Source organism: Equus caballus, chromosome 16 (genome assembly GCF_041296265.1).
Source record: "Equus caballus isolate H_3958 breed thoroughbred chromosome 16, TB-T2T, whole genome shotgun sequence".
Classification (NCBI taxonomy): Eukaryota; Metazoa; Chordata; class Mammalia; order Perissodactyla; family Equidae; genus Equus; species Equus caballus.
Window position 1 is genome coordinate 50,762,469 of NC_091699.1, and position 26,023 is coordinate 50,788,491.

The window sequence follows — 26,023 nt, forward strand, 5'->3', positions numbered from 1 at the left end:
TGAAGAAAAGAGACAAAATACCTGCCCTCACTCAGCTTACATTCTAGTGAGGAGAGGCACTGGATAGGCAAACTGAATTGTGAGTTAGAGAGTGATAAGTTCTACGGAGAAAAATAAAGCAGGGTGGCGGGAATGGGTAGTGCTGGGGTGCTGCAGATTAAATTCTCTTGAAGCATATGCTGAGCTGAGTTTGAGGGCAATGCCCATCACAGGATGGGGGAGGACGCAGGATTGGGCGGAGGGAGAACTTGAATGGTAAAGCAAGTCCAACAAAGCCTCAGTGGGGAGTTCTGGAGCAAGTATGGTCTGTCAGAGTGTTCCACCCAGGGCGGAACCGACCAGACCCCATAGCCCTGCTTCACTCAGTCACCAGAGGAGGGCTGCCCTGGGAAGTGTAACCTCAGGGGAGGCTCTGTGCAGCCGAGGTGGACCCTGGCAGAATTGAGAGCTGGAGGTTGTCTGGTGATCGCTCTTCCTGCAGATCCTTCTGGAAAGGGGATATGGGTGGTGCAACTTTATGTCTACCACGTGGGTCGTGTTCAGGGAAGGCCTCACAGAGCAGCGACTTGAAAGGGTTCAGGAAAGTGAGCCCTGCAGACATGTGGAGGAAGAGTCTTACACACAGAGCGAACAGAAGCGCAAGACCCTAAGTGTGGTTGTGTCTGAGGTCTTGAGAAGCAGCAAAGAGGCTGGTAGGGCTGGAGTGAGTGAGCAGCAGGAGAGGAGTTAAGAGCAGAATTGGGTCAGATCTACAAGGCCACGTGTGAAGACTCTGGCTTTTACCCTGAGCCAGAGGGGAGCCATGGAGGAGTCAGGGCAGGAGGGACATTCCTGAGGGGGGCAGGGGACATTCCTGAGGGAGGCAGACTCCAGAGCAGGAGAGCCCATGAGGAGTCCACCGCTGGGATCCCAGAGAGGGGAGCTAAGGACTGTCAGTGTGCAGGACCTTGACCATATGCTGGCTAATACAACTGTTCAATGAACACTCAGGGCTTGTTAACCCAGCAGCTTTAGCCTGTGTCTGCTGCCCTCTGGTGGATCTGTAGGAAATTACCCAAACCTGCTTCCAGCTTTTCTTTTTTATTTATTTATTTATTTATTTATTTATTTTTTTATTAATGTTATGATAGATTACAAGCTTGTGAGATTTCAGTTCTACATTTTTGTTAGTCATGTTGTGGGTACACCACTTCCCCCTCCGTACCCTCCCCCCACCCCCCCTTTTCCCTGGTAACCACCGATCAGATCTCCTTCTCAATATACTAATTTCCACCTATGAGTGGAGTCATATAGAGATCGTCTTTCTCTGACTGACTTATTTCGCTTAACATAATACCCTCGAGGTCCATCCACGTTGTTGTGAATGGTCCAATTTCGTCTTTTTTTATGGCTGAGTAGTATTCCATTGTGTATATATACCACATCTTCTTTATCCAATCATCAGTTTCTGGGCATGTAGGCTGGTTCCACGTCTTGGCTATTGTAAATAATGCTGCGATGAACATAGGGGTGCAACGGACTCTTGAGATATCTGTTATCAGGTTCTTAGGATAGATACCCAGTAATGGGATGGCTGGGTCATAGGGTATTTCTATTTTTAACTTTTTGAGAAATCTCCATACTGTTTTCCATAGTGGCTGTACCAGTTTGCATTCCCACCAACAGTGTATGAGGGTTCCTCTTTCTCCACAACCTCTCCAACATTTGTCGTTCTTGGTTTTGGATGTTTTTGCCAATCTAACGGGGGTAAGGTGATATCTTAGTGTAGTTTTGATTTGCATTTCCCTGATGATTAGCGATGATGAACATCTTTTCATGTGTCTATTGGCCGTATTCATATCTTCTTTTGAGAAATGTCTGTTCATGTCCTCTGCCCATTTTTTGATCGGGTTGTTTTTTTTTTGTTGCTAAGCAGTGTGAGTTCTTTGTATATTATGGAGATTAACCCTTTGTCAGATAAGTGGCTTGTAAATATTTTTTCCCAATTAGTGAGCTGTTTTTTTGTTTCAATTCTGTTTTCCCTTGCCTTGAAGAAGCTCTTTAGTCTGATGAAGTCCCATTTGTTTATTCTTTCTATTGTTTCCCTCAACTGAGGAGTTACAGTGTCCGAAAAGATTCTTTTGAAACTGATGTCAAAGAGTGTACTGCCTATATTCTCTTCCAAAAGACTTATTGTCTCAGGCCTAATCTTTAGGTCTTTGATCCATTTTGAGTTTATTTTGGTGTGTGGTGAAAAAGAATGGTCAATTTTCAATCTTTTGCATGTGGCTGTCCAGTTTTCCCAGCACCATTTGTTGAAGAGACTTTCTTTTCTCCATTGTAGGCCCTCTGCTCCTTTGTCGAAGATTAGCTGTCCATAGATGTGTGGTTTTATCTCTGGGCTTTCAATTCTGTTCCATTGATCTGTGGACCTGTTTTTGTACCAGTACCATGCTGTTTTGATCACTGTAGCTTTGTAGTATGTTTTGAAATCGGGGATTGTGATTCCGCCGGCTTTGTTTTTCTTGCTCAGGATTGCTTTAGCAATTCGCGGTCTTTTGTTCCCCCATATGAATTTTAGGATTGTTTGTTCAATTTCTGTGAAGAATGTTCTTGGGATTCTGATTGGGATAGCATTGAATCTGTATATTGCTTTAGGTAGTATGGACATTTTAACTATGTTTATTCTTCCAATCCATGTACAAGGAATGTTTTTCCATCTCTTTATGTCATCGCCTATTTCTTTCAAGAAAGTCTTGTAGTTTTCATTGTATAGATCCTTCACTTCCTTGGTTAAGTTTATCCCAAGGTATTTTATTCTTTTCGTTGCGATTGTGAATGGGATAGAGTTCTTGAGTTCTTTTTCTGTTAGTTTATTGTTAGTGTATAGAAATGCTACTGATTTATGCACGTTAATTTTATACCCTGCTACTTTGCTGTAGTTGTTGATTATTTCTAATAGTTTTTCTGTGGATTCTTTGGGGTTTTCTATGTATAAGATCATGTCGTCTGCAAACAATGAGAGTTTTACTTCTTCGTTACCTATTTGGATTCCTTTCATTTCTTTTTCCTGCCGAATTTCTCTGGCCAGCACCTCCAGTACTATGTTGAATAGGAGTGGTGAAAGTGGGCACCCTTGTCTTGTTCCTGTCCTCAGAGGGATGGCTTTCAGCTTTTGTCCATTGAGTATGATGTTGGCTGTGGGGTCTATCATATATGGCCTTTATTATGTTGAGGTACTTTCCTTCTATACCCATTTTACTGAGGGTTTTTATCATAAATGGGTGTTGGATCTTGTCGAATGCTTTCTCTGCATCTATTGAGATGATCATGTGGTTTTTGTTTTTCATTTTGTTGATGTAGTGTATCACGTTGATTGACTTGCGGATGTTGAACCATCCCTGTGTCCCTGGTATAAATCCCACTTGATCATGGTGTATAATCTTTTTGATGTATTGCTGTAATCGGTTTGCCAAAATTTTGTTGAGGATTTTTGCATCTATGTTCATCAGTGATATCGGCCTGTAGTTCTCCTTCTTTGTGTTGTCCTTGTCAGGTTTGGGGATCAGAGTGATGTTGGCTTCATAGAATGTGTTAGGGAGTTCTCCATCTTTCTCAATTTTCTGGAACAGTTTGAGGAGAATAGGTATTAAGTCTTCTTTGAATGTTTGGTAGAATTCTCCAGAGAAGCCGTCTGGTCCTGGACTCTTGTTTTTGGGGAGGTTTTTGATTACCGTTTCTATTTCCTTACTTGTGATTGGTCTATTCAGATTCTCCATTTCTTCCTGATTCAGTTTGGGGAGATTGTAGGAGTCTAGGAATTTGTCCATTTCTTCCAGGTTGTTCAATTTGTTGGCATATAGTTTTTCATAGTATTCTCTTATGATCTCTTGTATTTCATTGGTATCTGTTGTGATTTCTCCTCTGTCATTCCTGATTTTATTAATTTGCGATTTCTCTCTTCTTTTCTTGGTGAGTCTGGCTAGGGGTTTGTCAATTTTGTTAATTCTTTCGAAGAACCAACTCTTTGTTTCATTGATCCTTTCTATTGTCTTTTTTGTTTCAATATAGTTTATTTCTGCTCTTATTTTTATTATTTCCCTCTTCTACTGACTCTGGGCTTTGTTTGTTCTTCTTTTTCTAGTTCTGTTAGGTGTCGTTTGAGGTTGCTTACGTGAGCTTTTTCTTGTTTAGTGAGGTGAGCCTGTATTGCGATGAATTTCCCTCTTAGGACTGCTTTTGCTGCATCCCAAATGATTTGGTATGTCGTGTTCTCATTTTCATTTGTCTCCAGATAATATTTGATTTCTTCTTTAATTTCTTCAATGATCCATTGTTTGTTGAGAAGCGTGTTGTTTAGTCTCCACATTTTTGCACCTTTCTCTGCTTTTTTCTTGTAGTTGATTTCTAGTTTAATAGCGTTATGATCAGAAAAGATGCTTGATATTATTTCAACTCTCTTGTATTTATTGATGTTTGCTTTGGTTCCCAAAATATGGTCAATCCTTGAGAATGTTCCATGTGCACTTGAGAAGAATGTGTAACCTGCTGTTTTTGGATGAAGTGTTCTATATATATCTATTAAGTCCATCTGGTCTAATTTTTCATTTAATTCTATTATTTCCTTGTTGATTTTCTGTCTGGATGTTCTGTCCATTGGTGTTAATGGTGTGTTGAGGTCCCCTACTATTATTGTATTGTTGTTGATGTCTTCTTTTAGTTCTATTAAGAGTTGCTTTACAAATTTTGGTGCTCCTGTGTTGGGTGCATATATATTTATAAGTGTTATGTCTTCTTGGTGGAGAGTCCCTTTTATCATTATATACTGTCCCTCTTTATCTTTCTTTATCTGTTTTGTTTTGAAATCTACCTTGTCTGATATTAGTATAGCGACACCTGCCTTCTTTTGTTCATTATTAGCTTGGAGTATTGTTCTCCATCCCTTCACTCTGAGTCTGTGTTTGTCTTTGGGGCTGAGGTGTGTTTCCTGGAGGCAGCATATTGTTGGATCTTGTTCTTTGATCCATCCTGCCACTCTGTGTCTTTTGATTGGGGAGTTCAATCCATTTACATTTAGAGTGATTATTGAGACGTGGGGGCCTACCACTACCATTTTGTGTCTTGTTTTCCGGTTTTCTTCAGTTTCCTTTGTTTCTCGTCCCATGGTTTAATCTGTTCTGATGTAGAGCTGCTACTCTCTGTTGTTGTCCTTCTACTTATCTCCTCTGCTCTTGGTTTTGTAGCCCCTTTCCTTTTTTGGATTTTTCAGGAATGAGGGTTTTCCTGAGGATTTCCTGAAGAGGAGGTTTTGTGGCAATGAACTCCCTTAATTTTTGTTTATCTGGGAAAGTTTTTATTTCTCCATCGTATTTGAAGGATATTTTCGCTGGGTAGAGAATTCTCGGCTGTAGATTTTTGTCCTTCAGATTTTTGAATATATCATTCCACTCTCTTCTAGCCTGTAAAGTTTCTGCTGAGAAATCTGCTGATAGCCTGATGGGGGTTCCTTTGTAGGTTAGTTTCTTTTGCCTGGCTGTCCTTAATATTTTCTCCTTGTCGTTGACTTTTGCTAGCTTCACTACTATATGCCATGGAGTTGGTCTTCTTGCATTGATAAAGTTTGGAGATCTATTGGCTTCTGTCACCTGAAGATCCATCTCCCTCACCAGATTTGGGAAGTTCTCAGCCATTATTTCTTTGAATAGGTTTTCTGCCCCTTTCTCCTTCTCTTCTCCCTCTGGTATACCTATAATCATTACGTTGCATCTCCTAATTGTGTCTGATAATTCTCGGAGAGTTTCTTCATTTCTTTTAAGTCTTGCTTCTCTCTCCTCCTCTGCCTGCAACAATTCTATATTGCCATCTTCCAAATTGCTAATTCTTTCCTCCATATTATCGGCCCTACTGTTCAGAGCATCTAGATTTTTCTTAATCTCCTCTATTGTGTTCTTCATTTCCAATATTTCTGTTTGGTTCTTCTTTATCGTATCAAACTCTTTTGTGACATAGCTCCTGAACTCGTTGAGTTGTCGGTCAGAATTCTCTCTTAACTCATTGAGAATCTTAATGATGGCTGTTTTGAAGTCATCATCATTTAGGTTATATATCTCATTTTCTTTGGGATTGTTTTCTGTGTATTTGTTACTTTCTTTCTGTTCTGGAGATTTAATGTATTTTTTCATATTGCTTGATGTTGTTGATTTGTGCCTCCGCATGGAGATAGAGTTTAGTTGCTCCTTTCACTTGTTTCAGCTGCTGCGGTGGGGGGAGCAGCTGTTTATACTTCACCAACCAGGAACCCTGTCCGTAGTTGCTAACTGGGCCTGGGCCCCTCTTCGTAGCCACAGTGGCCCTTTGGATTCCCTCCTCTGCCGTGGGGGCCGTCACAGGGGGGCTTCAGGCTGCAGGTGCCTACTGTTGTTGCCCACCTAGATGCGCTCTCTCCTTGGGGTCTGCAACGGTGTTATGGGCTTTTCCAGCAGCCAGGGGTGGGATCACTTATATTTGTCGCTCCGTTGCTGTCGGCACCCACCAAATCTCACTTGTCCTCTATGGGTCGCAGGAGAGCTATTGGCATCTTCTACAGTCTGCGGTTAGTACACCTAGCTATGCTGCTTTTGCCCTGGGGTCTTCCAGCCTTGTGGCTGGCGGCTGGGTGCCTTCTACTGGTGCTGTGCAGAGGCTTTCCCTAAGGCTGCTGTGAGCCTGTAGGGTTTCCCCCTAGGCTACTAAGCTGGGTCTCTGGAACTCTCTCCAGCCCCAGTCCTCTCCGAGATCTCCGGCAATCCCTAGCCTCACGGGGTGGGCAACGGCAGCTGGGTGTCGCCCCGCCCTCTGGGATTCTCTCCGGGCCTCTCCCGGAGCCATGAATGCTCAGCGTGGCCCCTCTGCTAACAGCACACAGAGAGTTTTGTCTGCTGACCAGGCGGAGCTCCGGCGCTTCCCCTCCGGGTCGCAGAACCGGCCTTTGAAAGTTCCCCCAGCCCCGGTCCTCTCCTCTCCGACATCTCTGGCAATCCCTAGTCCCACGGGGCGGGCAACGGCAGCTGGGGGTCGCCCCGCCCTCTGGGCTTCTCTCTGGGCCTCTCCCGGGAGCCCTGAATGCTGGGCGTGGCCCCTCTGCTAATGGCAGACAGAGAGTTTTGTCTGCTGCCTGGCGGAACTCTGGCGCTTCCCCTCCGGGTCGCAGGACCGGCCTTCGAAAGTTCCCCCCACCCCGGTCCTCTCCCAGATCTCTGGCAATCTCTAGCCCCACGGGGCGGGCAACGGCAGCTGGGGATCGCCCCGCCCTCTGGGCTTCTCTCCGGGCCTCTGCCGGGAGCCCTGAATGCTGGGCGTGGCCCCTCTGCTAATGGCAGACAGAGAGTTTTGTCTGCTGCCCGGGTGGAGCTCCGGCGCTTCCCCTCCGGGTCGCCGAACCGGCCTTTGAAAGTTCCCCCAGCCCCGGTCCTCTCCGAGATCTCCGGCAATCCCTAGTCCCACGGGGCGGGCAACGGCAGCTGGGAGACCTCCGTGCCCTCCGTGTCTCTCTCTGGGACCCTCCGGGCGCCCCGAGCACCAGGCTGGGTCTCCCCGCCAATGGCGGGGAGAGACTCTCCCCGTGGGCTCAGGTGTGCAACTCCAAAGTTTCCCTCTGCGTTTAGGAGTAATTGCGGGGGGTTTAGGTAGGGTTCTGGTCACCTGTTTCCACCGTCGCTCCTCTGTTGTGTTCTCGCTCCTGCCCTAGATGTGTGTGGATCCTCTGGGGGCGTCCGTTGGAAGAAAGCCACTTGCGGGTACTAGGCTGCCCGTCGGGGTCGGAGAGTTTTCACCTATTTCCACATCCTCCCAGAGGAAAGTCCATCCGCCTTCCGATGTATAGTTGCGTGGGTGTCTCAGACGTCCTGAGATGCTGTCTGGATATCCTTTGTCAAGCGATAAGTGTCCAAATAATTGTAGACTCGAAGGGCAAGAGACAAAGAGGACTACTCACGGCGCCATCTTGGCTCTCTTGCTTCCAGCTTTTCAACAGTTCTTTCGCCAGGAGTCCATGGGTTCTGTGGGTTCACTTTCAACTCTGGGCTGAAAGCTTTCTTGTCACAGATGGTGGAGGTGTCAGGCAGCACTTGGAGGAAACAATTCGTCAACTTAGAGATAGGAAGACAAAGGGAAACTATAGTGTACATGCAACAATGTTTGGAGTCGGGTTGGGGTAGGGCCATGTGATATTTTCCAGCTGTAATGGTCACCAGCATCCAGAAGAAGAGGGGCTGAAGGATGCATCTGGCTGGGAGCTGAAGAGCAGGTACTGTTCTCAGGAGGAGAACAAGGTAAAGATACTGAGGGTGTTTGCCACAGAGCTCTGAGTCCCAGGACACAGTCATGGGTTCCTGCTGGGGAAGGAAGGGAATGGAGCTGGGAAGGCTCAGCTAATGGAAAGAAAATGGACATGTCGAAGGCCTGTAGATCAAAATGGAGCTGGGATCTGGTGGAGAGAGTGTGTGAGGAGACTGGACAAAGAGGGAGCAATGGGAGCCGTGGAGCCACTGGAAGCATTGCTGCTGCCTTTGCTGCTGTTGGAACCCAGGAACCTGCACTCCTGCTGCTGCTGAAACTCCTTACCACTGCTGCAGCCAACAGTCACCCACCACTGAGGCTCTCGCTACCGGAAGAGTCACCAGAAGCAGGAAAAAATGGCTTCTTCCTGCCTTCCTGTCTATTACCAGTGTCTCCCTGGCAGAATATAACTGGAAGCCAGTTAGCAAAGCAGTCTGGAAGGTGTAGTTTGCTGGCTTCCAGACCCCATCAATGCAGATCAGGGCACTTCAGCCCAGGGGCAGTACCAGCATCCTAGTTGCTATGTAAAAATCTCTTCCCTTTTGGAACCCTCATACACTGCTAGTGGGAATGCAAACTGGTACAGTCACTATGGAAAATAGTATGGTGATTCCTCAAAAAATTAAAAACAGAAATGCTATATGACCCAGCTATCCCACTACTGGGTATTTATCCAAACAACTTGAAATCAACAATCCAAAGTAACATATGCACCCCTTTACTCATTGCAGCACTATTCCCAATAGCCAAGACAGGGAAGCAATCCAAGTGCCCATGAACCGATGATTGGATAAAGAAGATGTGGTGTATATATACAATGGAATACTATTCAGCCATAAAAAAAGACAAAATCATCCCATTTGCAACAACATGGATAGACCTGGAGGGTATTATGTTAAGTGAAATAAGCCAGACGAGAAAGACAAACACCATATGATTTCACTCATCTATGGAAGATAAACAAACACAAGGACAAAGAGAACAGTTCAGTGGTTACCAAGGGGAGGGGATTAGGGGGTGGGCACAGGGTGTGAAGGGGAGCACTTTTAAGGTGATGGACAAGAAATAATGTACAACTGAAATTCACAATGATGTAAACTGTTATGAACTCAATTTAAAAAAAGACTAAAAAAATTGCCTCCCTTTTGTTCCTCCAGTCCTTCCAACACCCTTTGACCCAATTTCCTGCGTCAAATCCTTCTGTTTGAATTTTCCATATTAGCATTGGTCTGTTCAACATGTACATAAACTATAACTAGGGGTAAATCCAGGTATTTGGGGAACTGAGGCTTATACCATGGGGGAGAGGAATTCTCTTTAATAAAAGGAATACAACATTATGAATAAAAAATTAGATTTATTAGCTTCATGGTAAATTCACCTTTTCCTGAGACCCAACAATTCCGCTCCAGATACATACCCTAAAGAAATTCTTGCATATGTGTATCAAGATACATGGTTGAGTATGTTCACAGGAGTATTCTTTGTAATAGGAAAAAACTAGAGCTGACCCATCACTATTGATAGGAAAATGGATAAACATAGGAAGAATCAATATTTTATATTAAGAAGATATCTATTCTCCTCAAGCTGTATTTACAGATTCAATACAATACTGATCAAATTATAGCAAGATTAAATGGAACATGCTACTTCCAAAATTGATCTGTATCCCTTACTTCACACCAAACACAAAAATTAATTACAAATGGATTAAACACTTAAATGTGAAAAGAAAAGCTTTACAACTTTTGGAGAAAATCTAGAATATCCTTATGACCTTTGGGGTAAGGAAAACTTCATTAAGTAAGACTAAACAAGCTCAAGCCATAAAGCAAAAGTTTGCTAAATTTTGGTTCAATCAAAAGATAATTCACAGACTTCCATTTCCATCCAAGATGAAGTAACAAAGACTAGATTTACCTTCTTGCTTAAAACAACCAAAAAAAAAAAAAAGACAAAAATATGTACACATATGAAAAAACAACTTTAAAGACATTGGACATCAGGCAACAAAGGACAGCGATCCATGGGAAAATAACAAGGGGAGCTCTATGATTATCCAAGCTCATTGCCTGGAGCTTCCAGATAGGGAGGAGGAACTAAGCTGGAATACTACCTGAGTTGAAAAGATGGAGCTAAGAGTCTGGGGGACACCAAGACTACCAGAGTTCATAGATAAAGGACAGAGTATCAGAGAGGAGAGAGTTGCACAGAGAGAGAACCCGGAGGTCAGCAGAGTCACCGTCAAGTATACAGCATGTGAGGAAACCACCCAGGGCTGGGGGAAGAAGCATCAAAAAGAATAAGAGGTCTAAACAAACTCGGAATAAAGGGAACTTCCTCAACCTGAGAAAGAGCATCTATGAAAAACCCACAATTAACATCCTACTCACTGGTGAAAGACTGGACACTTTTCCACTAAGAACAGGAACAAAGCAAGGGTATCTGCCCTCATCACTCCTATTCAACATTTTACTGGAGGTTCTAGCTAGGGCAATTAGGCAAGAAAATAAAATAAGAGGCACCCAGATTGGAAAGGAAGAGGTAAAACTATCTCTATTTGCAGATGACAAGATCTTATATATAGAAAACCCTAAGGAATCCACTAAAAAACTATTAGAATATGGGCTGGCCCCGTGGCCGAGTGGTTGAGTTCGCGCGCTCTGCTGCAGGCGGCCCAGTGTTTCGTTAGTTCGAATCCTGGGCACGGACATGGCACTGCTCATCAAACCACGCTGAGGCAGCGTCCCACATGCCACAACTAGAAGAACCCACAACGAAGAATATACAACTATGTACCGGGGGGCTTTGGGGAGAAAGAGGAAAAAAATAAAATCTTTAAAAAAAAAAAACTATTAGAATATACAAGTTCAGCAAGGTTGCAGAATACAAGATGAATACATATAATCAATTGTATTTTTATACACTTGCAAGGAGCAATCCGAAAAATGAAGTTTAAAAAATCTATTCACAACAGCATAAAAAAGAATAAAATACAGAGGAAGAAATTTAACGAAAGTGCAAAACATACTCTGAAAGCTGTGAAACATTGTTGAAGGAAATTAAAGAAGACCTAAATAAAGGTAAAAATATCCAAAGTTCATAGATCAGAAAACTTAACATTGTTAAGATGCCAATACTCTTAAAATTCATCTACAGATTCAACACTATCACTATCAAAATCCCAGCTGGCAGGGATCCTTATCTTATACCATATACAAAAATTAACACAAAATGGATCAATGACCTAACTGTAAGAGCTAAAACTCTCAGAGCAAGAACTCTCAAGAGACAACACAAGGGTAAACCTTCATGACCTTGGATTTGGCAATGGATTCTTAGATGTGACACCAAAAGCACAAGCAAACAAAGAAAAAAGCATATAAACTGGACTTCATCAAAACTAAAATCTTTTTTGTTTCAAAGGACACCATCAAGAAAGTGAAAAGACAACTCAGTTGCAGAAAAATATATTCATTCCTTCAAAATGAGCAACTGCTATGTGCCTGGAACTGAGAAGAGCAAATAAGACAGACAAAAATCTCAACCCTCCTGCCTTCCTGTGTGAAGATTCAAAAAATAAGGAAACTGAGAAAGGAAAAATTAGCTTAGACTGTAAAAACCTGTCCTGCTATTCATCATCACCACAGATAAAGCCAGCTTTAGCAGGAAACAGTATTTCTGTCAAGGATATGCTGCAGCTGTTGTCTCGTAGTAACTGGTTTCTTTGAGGGACTACTGCTTTCTTACTAAGAAACTTTGTTCTCTAATATCAACTTTGCTGTTTGAAATCATGTCAGTTCCCTCCAGCCAACAACCACCAGAAACATACCTGTTGTTGAAAAAGTTGAGTTTATTACTCATTGCTGTGAAAGAGAATGCCCACCATGGGAAACCAAGGGGTTTATCATTAATAGAGTGCTAGAACACAACGATTGGATTTGGGCTTGTTAGGTGATTTAGAGGAGGGTTTAAGGAGGCACAGCTTTGCTTGGGATTGGATGCTGTCAGAAAGTGGGGTTAATTCTATGATTGGGTATCTTAATAAATCTTACCTCTAGAGAGGGCAGAGTAGAGTGAGGGTAAAGCTGTGATTGGTAACGAAGGAGCACTCATTAGCTGGGAGAGGGCATTTTTGGTAGTTTGTGGCTTGAACAATGTTCATGTTTTGTGTTCAACGTGATTATGGAGTGGTATAAACCTGTCTTGATCCATCACAATCAGTCTAATGTTGACGTTTTGTGAAATTGTTTATGCTCAACAGGAGAACACCAAGACCTAGCCGTGAGCATCAGGCCAGCTCCTGGATGCCAGGGCCTGCTTTTCTCTTTCTCACATATCAGTAAGCATAAAACATTCCGTTCTTGGAGGATCTAAGTCATTTTGACACGGAGAAGCAGCCTCGATTTCCAGTTCAGGTCCAGAGCTTCAGATAAGTGACTACATTCCACACCTAACTTAAGCTTGCAGTTTCTACAGACCCCTGGTCCACTTTGCAGTCCAGGCCAGATACCGATCCCTTTACACACAGCTGTGCTCTGCTTTGAGCCTATCAAAACACTGCTTCATTTATATTTCACCTGAACTCCACCCTTCCCCAAATCCTAAAACAACTCTTTCCTTTGTTTGGTGACAGGCACCAGAATTCCACTAATGTGCTATTTCCCTCATTGCAATGAGCCAGTAAACCTGTCTCTGTCGAATTACAGATTTGTCCCTGGTGATCTGAGGCTGACTAGGCTACACCTATATATGGTATACCAGATATAAATGCTATGGAAAAAATAAAAGCAGGAGAAAAGGGTAAGACGAGTTGGGGCAGGGGCAGTTTGCGACTTAAATAGGCTGCTCAGGAAGGCCTTGCTGATCAAGTGACACCTGAGCAAAGACCTGAAGGAAGTGGGGTGTTTTTTATTCGGCTGAGTATCTGCGAAAAGAACCTTCCAGGAAGCGGGAACAGGTACTGTAAAGGGCCTGACGAGGGTCATACAGGGCGTGTTCCAATTACATTTTCTTAGTGAGCCTACCGTGACACCTCTTCACTTTGGAAACCTGTCCCTTCTCCATTGTTACTCCCTTATCCTGCTTTTGCTTTTCTCCACAGAGCTTTTCAATAGTATATAATTCCGCGTTTATTATGTTTGGATTGCATGCTTTTCTGCTTTGTGCAAAGACGGGCACCTCCGTCTGTCTCGTTCATCGATGTAGCCCGAGCTTCCAGAAAGGTGGGACACGGGTGTAGTTCGACAAGCACGTGTGAAGGGACGGACTGTAAGGCCTAGAAGCCCGGGACTAGAAAGAGAGCGAGGCCAATGGAGGGTGAAGGACACCCAGTCGCTGTGGGTCGAAGACCACTACGAAGGATCGACAGCCTCAAACCCCCAGAGAAGTACCCACACAGCCCAGCGCTTCCCAGAACCCCCGCCAGAGGCGCGTCCACGCGCGTGCGCCGGGAGCGGCCCAGGTCAAGGCCCCGCCTGATTGGCTACGGGCAAGAGCCTAGAAGAAGCGTTGGGCATGCGCGTTCTTTCCGCGCGCTGCTGCGTGGTAGCTGTTTCTCTTGGGCGTCTATCGTCTCCCTGGCAGCCTAACTTCACGTCCCGGGCGCTCGTCCCGGGAGCTCGGAATGTTCCCAGAACTTAATCACCTTCTCAACACCACCCCCGACAGGGCAGAGCAGGTAAGAAGTTGCGCGGTCGGGAAGGGGGCGGGTCCTGGGAGCGTGGCGGAAGACTGCGTCTCCGGGGGAAGCGCGTGCAGACCGGTGGGAAAGACGCGACCTCTATGGTCACGGGGGCGCCTGGGAGTTGTAGTTCGGGGAGTGCCGCCCCGGGGCTTGGGGTCTATGCTGGCGCCTGCGGAAGGTGGGCTTCTGGACCTTCTCGAGTCTTCTCAAAGGCCGTGTGTGCTCTTGAAAGTGCCCAGGAAGCAGGTTCGACGTTTGGATTGGCTTACATTCACAGATGTGTATCGGAGAGCCCTGTGCGTCCTCGCTGGGCTGGGCGTCCCGGCGTCCAGAGGAGGTTGCCAGAGAGGATTCTCCATGTTTCACGTCGGACCGGCTTCTTAACTGCCCTGATTCTCTCTGTGGTCCGGGAGCATTTGGCGGGTTCGCAGTGAGCGCTGCTGCTCCTCGTCCTCCTCATAGTGTCTACTAGTGCTCTTTGAAGCTGCTCTCGGCCAACACTGGGTTCTACCGCCTCCGCCTTTGGCCTCGCCGCTTTCTCCCGCACTCTAGGGCACCTCGAAAATTTTCGAATTTTAGCTCAGGGGTTACCTCTCCTAGGAATATATTTGGTTTACTTCATAACCTTTGATTTCCTAATGAAGTGGTAAATTCCTCCAGGCAGCCAAGGTACCATATGTGTAAAGCCTTTTTATGACCCCATAGTGCCAGGCAAATTGTAGCTTTCAGTAGATCCTTGCAGATTTTAGTGGCCCAGCAGTTCTTGTCTGTCCATGCCTCCAGATGGCGCTGGTTACCTTTCCAGTTGCTATTGGCACCTTTAAAAATCCTCAGCCCAGGGCCAGAGGGAGGGAATGGAAGTTCGAAGTGGGCATCAGAAAATGGCAGCGCTGGGGGATAACCCTTAAGGTCTGTTAGTGTGATCTTTCACATTTTATAAGTGAAAAAAAGTCACAACAGCAGTGAGGTGGCGTGTCTGATACCACTTGATCATGACCTTCCCTGACACTGACAAGGAACTAGAGATGGCTGGAGCAGGACAGCCCGGCACTGCAGAGACCATTTTTAGAGATCTTTCAGGGCTTTCCATGATCAGAGCTCTGGCTGAAGCAGTGTAAAGGGCTATTGAGAGGAGAACTTTGTTACTGGAGGTCTCTGTCAACAACTGCTTCTGCCTTCTCCTCCACCCTGTGGGACAGAATCGACATCCAAATCAGAAATAGAGAGGAAGTTGTATCAGTTGACCTTTTAGAAGGTCTCGTCCAATCCTGGCAGTCTGTGATTTTTGTTGGAGTCTGATGGTAAAAACTTCCTTTGTTCAGGATCTAATTCTCCCCAAGACTGGTCCCTGACTTACTAAGGTGAGGAGAGAGGAAGAGAAGGGGGTTTATTCTGTTTTGCTTTGGGAAAGTGGAGGCTGAGATACGCTTGCCATCATGAGTGGCTTAATACTGATCACTTTAATTGTGATCAAATTTTCCACAATTTTGACTTCTTTCTTTTTTTTGTAAACTTAGCATATATATAATTAAAAAATACACTCTCCAGTTGTAGAAATTTAGGAGTGGACACAATCAACTAGATTTCTGTATTCATCTGACCTCTTTCCAGGGAATCTAGTTCATCTTTTTGTGTTCCTCTTTTAGGGGAAATTGACTCTACTGTGTGATGCCAAGACAGATGGCAGTTTCCTTGTGCACCACTTTCTCTCCTTCTACCTCAAAGGTATGAATCTCATTGATCCTGAAGAAAAAGAAACCCAAGGCAAAAACCAAAACAAAAACAAACCCCTGTTTCAGGAAGCAATGGGAATAGTATTAACCAGCCAGGGCTTTGATGTTTGGGTAGCCAAAGGGCTGTTTATTAGGTAACAGATTACTGGAGCATTTCATTCCCTCCCGACCCCTGCCAATGAGTGGCATGTGCTCACTGTATCCACATCCTACCTTCCCCTTCTCTATGCTCTGCACAGGCACTGCCTCACTGAGGTCTTTTAGTGGCCTCCTGATTTATTTGCTCCTCCATCCTTTTGTATCTTGACGTCTCTGGGCACTCGACCCATTGATACTTTGCCCTGGCAGTAGATGCTTCCTAAAGAACACAGGGAAGAAAAAAGTACAGCCACTGCAATTTACACATGAAAATAGATTAGAAGAAGAAAACAGCCAAATGAAAAAAAGACTCATTTGTCAATTGATTCTTCTTGGGCACCTTCTGAGCCAGGCCAGGATCCAGGTAGACCTTGGCACTCTTTGTTGTAAAATGTACAGCTTTGGAAGTTATTTTATTTTCCAGATGAAATTATTGTCAGCATTGAAAGAGCAAGAGAATCTACAGATAAATTATTAGACTCAATTATGTTTAGTAAGGTAGCTAGAGCTTCTTTGTGCTGCCATTATATCCTCTTGGATATAAGACCCGTTTAAAAAAATCATGGTATTCCTGTATGCCAACGACAAACAGAAATATAATTTTTTAAAAACCACAATTTATTTACAATAGAACAAAATAAAGTACCTAGTAATACATCTAACAGAAGTACATTTCTGAATCAATGAAATAGGTATAAGTAATAAATAAGAAAAAAATGCGTCTTAAAATCAAATTGGTTATGTCAAGTTGCAAGGCCTCTGGGCCTCTAGGCCTGTCACAGTGCTTTTGTTTCCAGAGGTAGGAAGTGTACAAGACTGGTTTGTAAACAGGGCTTTATTAAAAATCAATTTATGTTGTTTTCCAGCTAATTGTAAAGTCTGCTTTGTGGCACTCATCCAGTCCTTCAGTCACTACAATATCGTGGGACAGAAGCTGGTAAATATTTAAGAACTCAGTGGTGAGGTCCCTGAGTGAGAGAGAGAGAGTGTGTGTGTGCATGCGTGCCATGCATGTGTGAGCATGGTCTAAGGCTGTGCTTCTCATTTGGGTTGTTTTCGCAAAGAAGGGACTAAGGAAATCGTAGGATCCTGAGGCCCTTATCTGAAGGGCTAAGGCAGCATCTCTGCGTGTTTTATTAATTTAGAGTTTATAGAACCAGATCTGTTGTTAATTAATCAAACCTACCTCTACTGATTCTAGACCAGTTAAGGTTTTCTCCTTCTTAGTGTGGACTCTTATCTTGATCCTCCTGGGTTAGAGATCACAGTTGGTCTGCTGCCAAGTTGGGTGTCTCCACTGTCTGTCTAGGGCTTAGGACCCCACTTTGGGGAGAGGTGCTTTTGTCACCTACCTCTCACCTCATCTTGGCCTGCTCCTCATCTCATCAGGCACAAGCAGGCAAAAGTAAGATGGCCGAGGAGCTGGTGAACCTTCTGGCTTAGTCTGGGCCATTATCTGTGACCTGTGACCAGGTGGACTTACTGGATTTTTTTATTTTTTTGATATGCCAGCCTCAGAGATGAAGAGAACCAGGCCATGCAGCCATGCGTCAACAGTCATATTTGAAATGCCAGTCTTACTGTTGGGCCGAGTCACTGACTCTTCTCTGATGGGGAGAAACAAATGAGAGGGTGAGAAAAGGGTAGACTCTTGCCCATCCTTTACAGAGAAGGAAGAAGTTCCTATGTTAGAGGTCAGGGCATGAGCTCAGGGAGAGTGGTCGTGTCAGAAACACATGTTGCATTCCAGGTCTGTGAAGCATGTCTCTATGGCCCCTGCATTTGTGTTTTTGGATAAGAAAGCTGTGTACTCATACCCAGATTGGCTACTTTTTCTCTTAGCTTAGAATCCTCACCACCACGGCAGGAATGGCATGCACAGTGCTGGGTTTACAAAGTACTAGAGCACGAGCTTCTGTATTCTTGGTGTATTATTGTACTTACATCAATAGAATGGTAACGAGCAAGAGCAAAGGTGATGATCTGAAGTCGTTCTCTCTGTCAGGGGTAGCTGTTCTTGCTAATGGTGTTGCCTAGTAGGGCACACTGGTATGTGGATGAGCAATTGAGACCTGGTTTAGGGGCATGAGGAGTCTAGAGTTCCATGTCACCTGTGTGTCTGCACAGATAGAGCAATGGGTTGCATATTTAGATTGTGTCACCATCCTGGGTGTTGGTTGAAATGCAGATTCTGGGCCCTGCCCCCAAAGCTGCTGATTCTGGAGGTCTGGAGTGGGGTTTAGGGATCTGCGTTTTAATCAGGTGTCTCAGGGATTCTTAATTGGGTGGTTTAGGATGAGCAGTATTTAAGAAGTTCTGGTCTAGAGCAGGAGTCAACAAACTACAACCTGCACCCCCTGGTTTTTGTAAATAAAGTTTTATTGGAACACAGCTACACTCATGTGTTTCTGAATTGTCTATGGCTGCTTTCACTCTGTGATAGCAGAGTTGAGTAGTTGCAACAGACTGTATGGCCTGCAAAGTCTTTGTGGCTCTTTGCAGAAAAAGTTTGCTGAACCCTGAGCTAGCGCATTGAGAGTTCACGTTGCCCCAACCCTGATGGGACTACTTCTTCAGTTAAAGGAAAAGGGTCAAGAAGAACTTATTTAAAATGAGTTCTTAATGTATTCCAGGCAGCTGACAGTTACAGTCTATGAGTTATGTTATTTAAAACCTCAGAACAACCCTGAGGTCCTGTGCAACTGATGGGTAAACAAGAGGGTTTTTGAAATTCAGAGCCAAAAGTCTGGCCCTTTTTCCTGCAGCAGCATTTTCCAGATCTTGGTCATTCTCCCACCATTTTATTGTTATTATTTACTTACTGTTTTTAAATGTGCTTAATTTTATAAATACCTGAATTTAAAAGGGAAACTTTATATTACTATTACAAATTTAAAACAGGTATTGGGTAATCATGAAAATATATAAGAAAAAGAATGTAAGCTTTTAAGGAATGTGACAATTAAATGTAAACGCACATCTGAAAAATGGAATAGGGCTTGTGGGGTTGGGAACACCCAGGGGAAAGAAGACATGGGCCCTGTACGTTGGGTGGACAGGTACACTTCTGCAGGGTTTGGAATGTGTCCTGTGCCCTCTTGTGAGCTGGAGTCTAGCCTCTCTGATGGGTTCCCTGGCAAGGTGCAGTAACTCACTCCTCTTGGTCCTGCTTAGGGTGTCAGCCTGACCACAGCACGGGAACGTGGGCAGCTCGTGTTCCTCGAGGGTCTCAAGTCTTCAGTGGATGTCTTCTTCCGGTCTCAGGAGGAGCCACACCCTCTGCAGTTTCTCAGGTCAGTCAGCCTGCAGCCCAGCCCAGAAGTGTATGCCTGGTTGGTGGGCCCAGACGAGGGTTGCTGTGTGATTTCCTTCTCCTCAGGTGTGGGAGCACAGAGCTGGCTTCAGGAGTCAGATACTTCTCTGGTGTTGCAGGAGGCCCTTTAAGAAAAAGTTTGTCAACCACTGGTTTAGTATTCTGAGATTAGTTTTCCTGCTTCTCGTCCTTTATGAGCATCAGCCACAAACATAGCTCCGTGCAGACTTCCCACCTGCTTGCTGCTCCTCCTTGACCCCAAAGGAGTCCATACAGGAGCTCTCCCTGTTGTGCCCTCTCTCAGACTCAGCCTTATTCAGTGGCTGGGAGGCAGTGTGGAGTCAGAAAGCCATGTGCCCTGGGCCTGTGCATGTGACCTCGCACACAGCCCTTTGCGTCTCTGAACCTGGGTGTCTTCATCTGAATGATGGGCCTGGTTACACCTGAGCCCAGGTTGTGGGGAGTTTTCCTTGCTGTTAGTGGGGCTCAGTCCTGGAGCGTGGGGCAGTGGGCAGGAGCCTGGGCCCTGTGCTCCGGTGCTTTTTGAGCCCCTACTGTTGCTGGGAAATGACTGTCAAGGGTAGTCACTGGGAAGACAGGGGTAGTTAGGCCAGCTTGTGTCAGAAATAGGTTGAATCTGTTATCTGCACAAACAGCCCTTAGACCACTGCTCCTCACCACCAGGACACTTGAATTGCTGTTTAGCTTTTTATATCCAATTCTCACCTCCTGGAAAGACTGCTCCTGCCTGCCCAGTTCAAATTAATCTTCCAGATGCCTTCAGCTCTTGGATTGAGAGGCTGTATGATGTCTCTTCAGGGCCCCAGGTACTATTTATTTTTGTGTCCCCCAGTTTCTAGCACAGTGCTTTGTCCCTGGTAGGCCTCAGAGAATATTTGAATTGAAGTACAGCTTTTGTGTGCGTGCGTGCCTTTTCTTTCCAACCAGATTGTGAACCCCTTGCTGCCAACTGTGATCCAGTTCTTTGCCTCCCCCTAACTTTCCTGTGGAGCTACTCAGCCCCAGATAAGCTTTTCTAGAGTGAACTCTCTGGTGACTTTTGCCCTGTGTCCCAGGGAGGCCAACACTGGGAACCTGCAGCCACTGTTTGAGTTTGTGCGGGAGGCCCTGAAGCCTGGGGACAATGCGGAGGCTGCATGGAGGTGCCCGGTGCTGCTGGTGGACGACCTGAGTGTGCTGCTGAGCCTGGGTGTGGGGGCAGTGGCCGTGCTGGACTTCATCCACTACTGCAGAGCCACTGTGTGCTGTGAGCTAAAGGTACTGATGGGCCTGTTCTCCGTGCTCCCGCCTGTGACCTCTAGGGACCCAGACAGGCCCAGATCTCACTTGCTGCAGTGATCTTTTTTGTTTAATTGCTTGGGTTTTGGCGTTACTCTGGCAGGCCTGGAATCTTTTGGTTTACTCTCCCTGCTCTCCACAACTTGCCATTGTTAACACTTAGAGCCCTCAAAACTAAAGGGATGGCCAGCACTGTCTTTATTGCGGGTGGTCACGTGTGGGACTGCGATAGTCCTGTGGGCAGTCGATAGTACTGGGGCAAGTCATTATTGCTCTGAGTGTGTTTTGAAGATCAGCTGAGATGGTGTAAACTGCTTTAAAAATTATGAGGTGCAATACGAGTATAGGATGTAACCTTTATTGTCAAATTATGAGGCAAAAAGAGATTTTGCCATAGTAAAGACTTTAACAATAAAGTAGGCCAAACTGTAAAATAGGAATGGCTGTGGTGCCTACCTCACAGGAACCCAACTGCAGGAGTTAAGTGAGATGAAGCTTGTAACACGCCAGCACAGTGTCTGGCCCACAGTGGCCACTCTTCAGTGTGTGATGGTGCAGCTGGTAGGAACTGTGGACCTTGGCACCGTGTGGTCGGGCTGAGTGTGCAGAGCAGTGGGAGACAGAGCTAACTGAGTGAGCCAGGGGTGCATGTACCCAGCACTGCATGCTGAGCACCTCCTCTGTGCAAGGTCCTGCCTGGAAACTTCTTCTAGGGGAACTTCTGATGCTGTCCTGGCTGCAGTCACAGGGCCAGGAACGAGGGTGATGTGGAGAGAATGGAAGGAGGAGGAAATGGAAGGGGCTTGGAGGATACAGTTCAGTGCGGTTTGGGGTGACAGTGAAGTAATCAAAGCCACCTTCTGCAGCTCAGCTTGCTCTGTGAACCACTACCACCCTCTTTTTGTAAAAATACTTCTATTAGCTGAGAAGGTAAAACTTGGGAATGGTTTAAAAAAGAAAGAAAGAAGAACTGAGTAGTATAAAGGATACTTTGGTACGAAGTAATTGTCGCCCTCCCCCCAGTGGGCATCCTTCTAGAGAGTCTATGCATCTTTGAACATGTTGGTATGTATATTTATCTCCCTGCATTTTTCTTCCCATTACTGGTTACCTACCATCCACACTGTTTGGTACTTTTTTCATTTAATAACACACAGTATGCTTTGGTGTCCATTGCCCCAAAACAGAACACACGAATCTGCTTCATTCATTTTAACATCTGAACAGTATTCCTTTGAAAGGACTTGTTATTCAAGGCGTCTCCTTTTGATGGGGTTGACCTTCCCCTCTGCTTCTGCTTTTCCAGCTCCTCCTTGCCGTCTAACTCAGCTCAGATGTGCCCACCTCCTCGCCCTCTCCTCTCACTAGACAGGATGCCTCTTCTTTGTGCTGCCCCAGTACCCCATGCTTCCCTCCTCCTGGCGTTGTATCCTGTATTGTCAGGATCTGTCTGTCTCCAGGGCCCACGACTCTCGCCTTTTATCCCCACTGCGAGGTCTGGGACAGGGTAAGCTCTCAGGAACTGTTGACTGGATGGATTGGTGCCTGGCAGAATGATGGCGCTTTTCACTAACTTTCGGGGGGACCTCAGGCCGAGCTTAGTGTTAGATGATTTGAGCTGGAAGTACAGGTTGGACGTGCTGGTGAAACTGTCCAGCAGATGATTGGAATTAGGGTCCTGGAGCCCAGGCAGGGGTCCTTCCCACAAAGGAGATGGTTTCAGCAGCAGCAGGGAGGCTGATCTGTGAGAGGGTGTGCAGGGGAGTAGAGGCCCTGAGAGCCCAGTGGTCCCTGATCCTACTGTCCCTTCCAGTCAGGTTTCCATCTTATATCTCTGTTGCAGGGAAATATAGTGACCCTTGTGCACGACAGTGGAGATGCCGAGGACGAGGAGAATGACGTCCTGCTGAATGGCCTTAGTCACCAGAGCCACCTGATCCTGCGGGCCGAGGGCCTCGCCACTGGCTTCTGCAGGGATGTGCATGGGCAGGTGTGCAGGGGCTGGGACTTGGGGGTGTTACTGGACAGCAGGCTGCTTGCCTCTGTGCCTGACTCTAGACTGCACGTTGGGGTCCTGTTGGGCCTGAGGGCTTGTCTGGTTGGGGCATACCTTCAGATGGAAGTTGTGTGAATGCAAGTCAGAGTCTGCTCCGGAGGGTGCTTAGCCCCACACACCAATGCAGGTTTTCCACAGTCTCCCATCTGTGACCTGAGTGGCGCTCCTAAAGATGAGACAGCTGGCTGGAGTGGAATGCAGGGACCCTGCTATCAAACAGTAAAATTTCTCTCCAGGACTAGCCCAGGCTTTATATGTTCAGATCGACACTGTTCCTTCTGAAATAGAGACTTGGGGAGGCTGTACCTGTGGCCTGGGTTCCTGCCTCCCCAATTCTGCCTCTGACCAGAAGGTTTGGAGTACGGGGCCAAAGCCAAGAGGCCTGCCCCTGGGAGGGAGGTCAGGTTCAACTCCTCCCAAGGGGCTGCCGTGCCTCTGTGCTTTCTGAAACTTCTCTTTTCGAATCACCCCAAAGCCTCTGCCACAACTTCCCGATTAAGTTTATGTTGACTACTCTTGACCCATTAAGGTTGGGTAGGAGTTTTGGCTTAGAGTCATTCAGAGACAGGCATGGAAAATAAAGCAAATGAGCAAACCCAGAAATGCTGTGTTGGTGGTGCTTGTGGCACAGTGTGAGGAGAAGGTTCTGCCAGGCAGCTTGTGGCCTGGCTCTGGAGCCAGTCCCCCGAGTCTTCTAGTTAGTGGAGACATCGTCCAAATAAATGTCTGACCTTCCTGAGCCTCTGAATTGAGTATAAATACTAATGTGTTGATTTTGAAAATCAGTCTAGCCACCATTACAGACCCATGCGTAGAAAAAAGACCAGAGGGAAATACATAAAAATACTTTAATGGTTTTTCTCTGGATGACTTTTTTTCTTCCTTTTCTTTCTTTTTCACATTTTCTGTAATGAGTGAATACTACTATTGTAATGAAGGGGAAGCCTTTATTTTTAGTTAGCTGGTAATCAGCTTTGTTTCAGAAGTCAGGCCCGTTATGGCATGGCACGTGAAACTGATCTCATAGGAGCCTCAGTTGAAGGCTGTGGAGGAGGCAGGTGGGGTTCACAGTGGAGCAGGTACTTGGGGTAGGTGCTCCTCTTTCATTCTTCTCCCTGTCATTGTAGCTGAGGATCCTGTGGAGGAGACCATCACAGCTTACAGCGCAGCGGGATCGCAGCCTCACCTACCAGTACAAGATACAGGACAAGAGTGTGTCCTTTTTCGCCAAAGGAATGTCTCCTGCTGTTCTGTGACCTCAGTAGAGGCAGGTGCAGATACTTTAACTATTTGCAGATGTGAAAGATAAAGCGACCGAATAGGAGTGGACCTTTGCACCTTTGTAGTAGTATCTCAGGCTGGACTGGTAGCTCCGTGTGACCCAGCGATGGCCGAGTGGTGCTGGGCCCGTATGCCTTTGTTCCCCTGGGCCCTGCTCAGAAAACATGCGAGGAGTCTGCCGCCCTTCCTCTGCTGAGAGACGCTGCATGTGGAACCCAGGTGAAAGAGGTCCTTTGGAGCTTTCCATGTAGATTTGCTTTAGTCCCAACTACCTGTTTCCCGTTATGTGCCTTCCGGAGCCTCAGTGGGTATGAATGTGCCAGCCGGCAGACAGTCCTGGATGGCAGGCATCCCGGGTGACAACCAGGGTAGTCATGGCTGGTATCAAGTGAGTTCCTACATCGTGGCTTCCCATGGAGTGTGTCATTTATTTTCACCTTCACCCTGCAAAGGTATTTTTCCCTTAAGTCCAGTGAGTCCTTAAGTCCAGGCTTAAAGAGGTTTGAAAGTGTGCTCAAGGATGTAGAGTAGGTAATGGACTCCTGACTCTAAAGTCCACGTTTGCTGACTGACCCTCAAGGAAACCAGAGGCAGGTTCCCAGCCCAGTTCACAGGTTCCTCCTGTATATGTTGATGAGACCTAGCCGTCAAGGGCCTAGCACCCTGGTCGTGGTCACATGAGGCCTTACGTTGGGCCCAGCTGTGTACGGCCTTGGTGAGAGGGGTAAGCAATGTTCTTGCAGCCAGGGAGGATGGGGCCTCCTTCACCTGTGAAGACTGTGGGAGGTGAGCTGTTGCCTTAGCATCCTGTAGATGCAACTTGCCACACTCAGCCCCTCAGTCAAGGTCATCTCAGGGTGGACACCTGGGGTATTCTTAAAATGGGTGTTTTTTATTGTATGCAAATTATACCACAATGAATTTGATTTTAAAAATTAAAAAATAACACTGCTTTGCAGGGACTAAGGAAGTTTCATATCCATTAATTTAATTTTAACTTTTTTTTTACATTTTTTAGTCTTTGTAAAAGGGAACAATTCATCACCCTTCTGCTCAAATCATACTGACTGTCGCAGCATACTGAATATTGCAGACCTGATAGAATATTTGAAAATTTTAAGTATAAGTAACTTAAGAGAAAGTAGTTATTAAAGAATGTAATGATTCTTTTATTAGTGCTTCAGTATTTTTACAAGCTTCATATGAACTACAGTTCTGAATGGACAAGGTGCCACGAAACATTTTTTACATGATATGAATGTTGCTATTATGTTTCTTCACTTAATTTGTAAATGTTTTCACTAAATTTTTAATGTTTAATGGCTAGTCAGCATTTTATGGTGTCACTATATTCTAATTTGCTTAGCTAGTCTCTCAGTGTGGAGGTTCTGGTTTTTGTAATTATAAATTATGCTGTTATGAATTTTATGTACTATATCTCTATATAGGTATGGGGGCAAGAACTTGTTTCCTTAGGACAGTCCTTCCTTCCTTCAAGAAATACCACCTTCTGTATGGCAGGCTGCTGTAGGCACTGACGGTGTGACAGTGACAAAAAGGTCCTGCCTGCAACAAAATTGAGAAGTAATATATGTAACATGAGTTAGGCTGTGATGAGTGCTAGAAACGGAGCAGGGAGGGGGCCTATGAAGAGTGAGGGACGATGACGTTTTAGAGTCTCCTCCCCGAAGCGGAATTCCTGAATTGAAGCCTGGACTGGCCCTCATGTTATCAGGTGGTTCTTCAGAATGATGGAGCCAGCTAGCAGTGATCCAGGTTGTCCTCCACCAATGTTGAGTTTCACTTATTTTTTACTAGTTTAATAGTTGTGTGGAAATGGACATTTCTTTAATAATGGATAATAAAGGATATAATTTCCTGTTTTTTCCCATGTGTACAGAATCTGTTCCTCACTGTTAATCACTTATCAATTAAAATCTTGTGTCAACCTTATTTTATGAATTGTTTATAATATTTTGGAAAGTAAGATTTTATCATTGTCTTTGTTCATGTTTATTTTTCTACATTCTGGTTTAAAAAAAGTATTTTCAGAAACATAAAAAGAATTTGTTTTCTATTCAGATATGTATTAGTTCAAGAACTCTTGGTAGAACACCTGTGTTTTATAAGGGATCGTTAAGATAAAGACAATCCTAAAGGCACCTGCTGCAGTGTAATGGGGGAAAGAAAACGGGAACCTCAGTAAGGTGATGCCGAGG

General features: G+C 45.3%; 1 protein-coding gene across 3 annotated transcripts; it reads left to right on the forward strand.

Annotated features, from left to right (window-relative positions):
- Window positions 1-13,538: 13,538 nt before the first annotated feature.
- On the forward strand, window positions 13,539-25,757 carry ELP6 (elongator acetyltransferase complex subunit 6). 3 transcript variants are annotated; one of them, XM_001495415.6, is made up of 7 exons: window positions 13,539-13,978; window positions 15,631-15,709; window positions 16,722-16,792; window positions 19,030-19,148; window positions 20,245-20,446; window positions 22,311-22,457; window positions 23,651-25,757. In XM_001495415.6, the coding sequence occupies exons 1-7, from the start codon at window positions 13,925-13,927 to the stop codon at window positions 23,777-23,779; spliced, it is 801 nt and encodes a 266-aa protein (XP_001495465.2). In that variant the 5' UTR covers window positions 13,539-13,924; the 3' UTR covers window positions 23,780-25,757. The 3 variants fall into 3 exon arrangements, 2 of the variants coding, with proteins under 2 accessions (XP_001495465.2, XP_070093938.1); XM_070237837.1 differs by lacking the exon at window positions 13,539-13,978 and adding an exon at window positions 13,988-14,230; XR_011426927.1 differs by lacking the exon at window positions 20,245-20,446 and having other exon boundaries at window positions 13,782-13,978.
- Window positions 25,758-26,023: the final 266 nt, after the last annotated feature.